This window comes from Microtus ochrogaster, linkage group LG10 (assembly GCF_000317375.1).
Source record: "Microtus ochrogaster isolate Prairie Vole_2 linkage group LG10, MicOch1.0, whole genome shotgun sequence".
Classification (NCBI taxonomy): domain Eukaryota; kingdom Metazoa; phylum Chordata; class Mammalia; order Rodentia; family Cricetidae; genus Microtus; species Microtus ochrogaster.
Window position 1 is genome coordinate 1,907,435 of NC_022035.1, and position 3,238 is coordinate 1,910,672.

General features: G+C 45.6%; 1 protein-coding gene across 1 annotated transcript in view; it reads right to left on the minus strand.

The window, feature by feature from the left end:
- Pon2 (paraoxonase 2) overlaps positions 1 to 3,238 on the minus strand; it is a 32,895-nt gene that overhangs the window by 6,912 nt on the left and 22,745 nt on the right. Inside the window, exon 4 of the mRNA XM_005363692.2 lies at positions 168 to 333. Coding sequence (XP_005363749.1) covers positions 168 to 333 — 166 coding nt within the window. The remainder of the gene's footprint in view (positions 1 to 167; positions 334 to 3,238) is intronic.

Genomic DNA, 3,238 nt, shown 5'->3' on the forward strand with positions numbered 1-3,238 from the left:
GTGTGTGGGGTTATTATATGTGTGTGTTTATATGTGTGTGGTGTGTGTGTATGTGTATTGTGGTGTGTGTGCATATGTGGTGTGTGTGTGTGTGTGCTTCAAAGTTATTTTCACAGCTTCCATGAAGCAGTGTGTGTTTCTTCACCTTGGAAGCTCATAGCTCTTACCATCATCTATGAAAGTGCTAATGCCATGTGGGTTAAATGAAGCCAAATCGAAGCCCCAGCTGATTTTTAATTCCAGTGCCCTGGGTTTTTCTTCCTTGAGATCCATCATCAGTATTCCTCCGGGCTTATCTGGTGCAAAACTGTGGAGCCCAGGAAACTTGAGGCCCTTTGGGAAGAGTGGGAGGAAGAATCAAACAAAAAGGCGTAGGCACCTTCCTGAATTAGGTATGTACTGCACGTGGATGGCGAGCAGCACCTGTAGCTAAGGTTGGTGGCATAGAGCCACAGACACAAGAAAAAGGTGGGGTGGACAGTTAGGAGCACAAAGGAGACAGAACAAAAGGACAAATGATAACGGGGGCTGGAGAGGTGAACAACAGGCAATTTTGTTGAGCTCGGACATACACTTCAGTTCTGTTCTCTTGAAGAGCCACAAAACGGGCGATGGACTAAGCCATTCCAGGCAGAACTGAGGGTCAGGAGAGCAGATACAAACTGTGAAACCCCTCACAGCCCAGGCCTGCTCTCTGCAGGAGGCAGGAAGGTTTGAGCAGAGCAGACCATAGGTCAGCAAAACAAAAGGTTACGAAAAGGTAACCTGTTGGCATTACCTTTAAAGGACAACCCTTCATACAGAGATTGGTAGTTCACGCTGCTCTCCATGGCTACCCCACTGACATTTCAGGATCAGGAAAATAGCTCTTTTGCCTCTGCCTTTGCTTCCCTGACATCTGTGTTCCCTCTGCATCTATACTGTGGCGGATTATGACAAACCTTCAGCTGAAATGCTTCCTACCTCGGTCTGCTTCCAAGAAAGGATCTTAGAATGGTTTGAAGGCCTTGTATGGCAGGCCTATCTCACCTCCCAGCCTCCCATGACCATCTCTCATCTCATCCAGGCTTCCTGACCCTCGTTAACAAGCAAGGATGTTCTCACCCAGAGTTTACTCCCAGACCCACTGCCTGAGAATGCTTCCTTCCAAGATGCAGGGCTCCACCCCTCAGTTTCTTTATATCTGTCCCAGAGGTCACATTTCTAGCGAGGCAGCCTCCAAGTACAGTTATCGGCCTCCCCTTCCCCCTGGCTCACTTTCCTCCATTCCCCCTCCTGGTGTCACCAGCATGCATACATTTTAAAGCTGATGTAAGTACTGCGTAATAGGTCTCATTGCATGGGGCCAGAGAGAAGTATATGGGAGGTGAGGTGATGACCACTGTCCTCCACACAGCTTGTGCACCCACTTCTCGGGACTTGTGTACTGTTCTTGCCGTGAACAAGTCTCTCCTCACCAGATGGGCAAGATTAGCACTCTAGTCTACCTGAATTCTGGGCAGTGTCCTTAACAGGACATAGCTCATCTCCATCCCCAAATGCCAGCGTGATGCCAAATGCACCAGAACCGTCACCCTCCACTGTCCCATCTCTTTGTCTCGTCTTGACCCGAATGGTAGAAACGTAAGCCAGGACTCTCTCCCATTTCCTGCTGGATCCCAGCACCTGAAGCATTGCAAATCAATCAATCCATAGTGTCTCCTTTGCCCTGTCCTGGACCATCATTTTTTTACTGGTCTGTTAGGGCACTCTCTAGTTTGTTCTTTTGATGGCTCTTATGTATTCTGGTACCAACGTCCCCCACCTAACACACCAACCCTTAATCACCACGTGAGTACCTGTGTCTGGGTGGAACACAGTTAATGACTTGGTCTTTGGTATAGTATGGGGGAAGACTTGGCATTTTATTTATTCATTTTGAGCCCAATTCTTCTACAATTACTGGCAGTCTCGTTAGTTGACTCTCTGGGTCATTTTAAAAAAAAAAAAAAAAACAGAGCCTGAAATTATCTGAAAATCATGACCATGTTTGGATTTTCGGTCCACTTCACATTTCTTCTTCTTCTTCTTCTTGTATTAGGTCATTAGGTGTCCCAGGTAACTGGTGAGAGTTTGGGGGCACAACAGTTTTCTACCCTCTTGAACATTAATAGGAACGTGGTTCACATTTTACTGTTAGGAGTGGTGCTTGCTAGGGACTATGGTAGTACACATCGTTAATCCCAGGGCTGGGAAGGCAAAGGCAGGTCGATCTCTGTGAGTGTGAGGCCATCCTGGTCCACAGAGTGAGTTCCAAGACATCCCCCCCTCACCTCAAAAAAGAATGGTGCTTGCTGTTGATTTCTGGGGACTCCTCTTGTTTTCAGTTCACTTGAAACTTTTAATTGAGTGACTATTGTATTGTAGTAACAGCTTTTACGAGCTTGCAGATATTATCTGGGTTATCAGGCTAAGTATAAAATGCAGAGTCCTATTCTTAAAGGAAGCCTTACTGTGATAATAAACCATATGTGAATTCACTATTGTGCTCAGATTATCATGGAGTGTGATTATATTTTATGTAAATTAAAGGGCACAATGAAAACACAAAGACTCATGTTTACACACAAAAATGGACATCAGAAGAAATTCTTAATTTTTGACATCTGTCCATGATTGCCTAGTTTCACACTGGCTGGCCTAATAAGCAGAATAATCTACAGCTGTGTAGGACTTTACACCAACCCTATGTCAGCAGTTAATAATCCTCTCCCTTCACTTATGCCTCTCAACAGTAATGTGCCTCCAGCAGCCACAGCACTGCGAGACGGTGGTATCTTTTTGTAACTACAGGAATGCCTTCAACTATTCCAGTATTCCCCTGCTTTAAAGATAGGTTTTATTTTTATTTTTTCAAGGAAGGGTTTCTCTGTGTAGCCACGGCCATTCTGGAGCTCGCTCTGTAGACCAGGCTGTGCATTGGGGAGACAAAAGGCAATTGGTCAGTTAACAAGGTCTTCAACTCTACACTCAGAAAAGCTTAAGGACTTTTCTCAGCCCAGACTGACCTGTCTTTTTCTCAGGATTTACTTTGGGAGGTAAGGAATTTAACATCTGTTTTTAGTCTATGGGAGGAAATGATTGGCCCAGTCTGTCCCCAACGGTGTGTGGGACGAGAAGATGGTACTCACCACACTAAAGAAAGCCAGCCCATTGGGACGAGAAGATGGTACTCACCACACTAAAGAAAGCCAGCCCA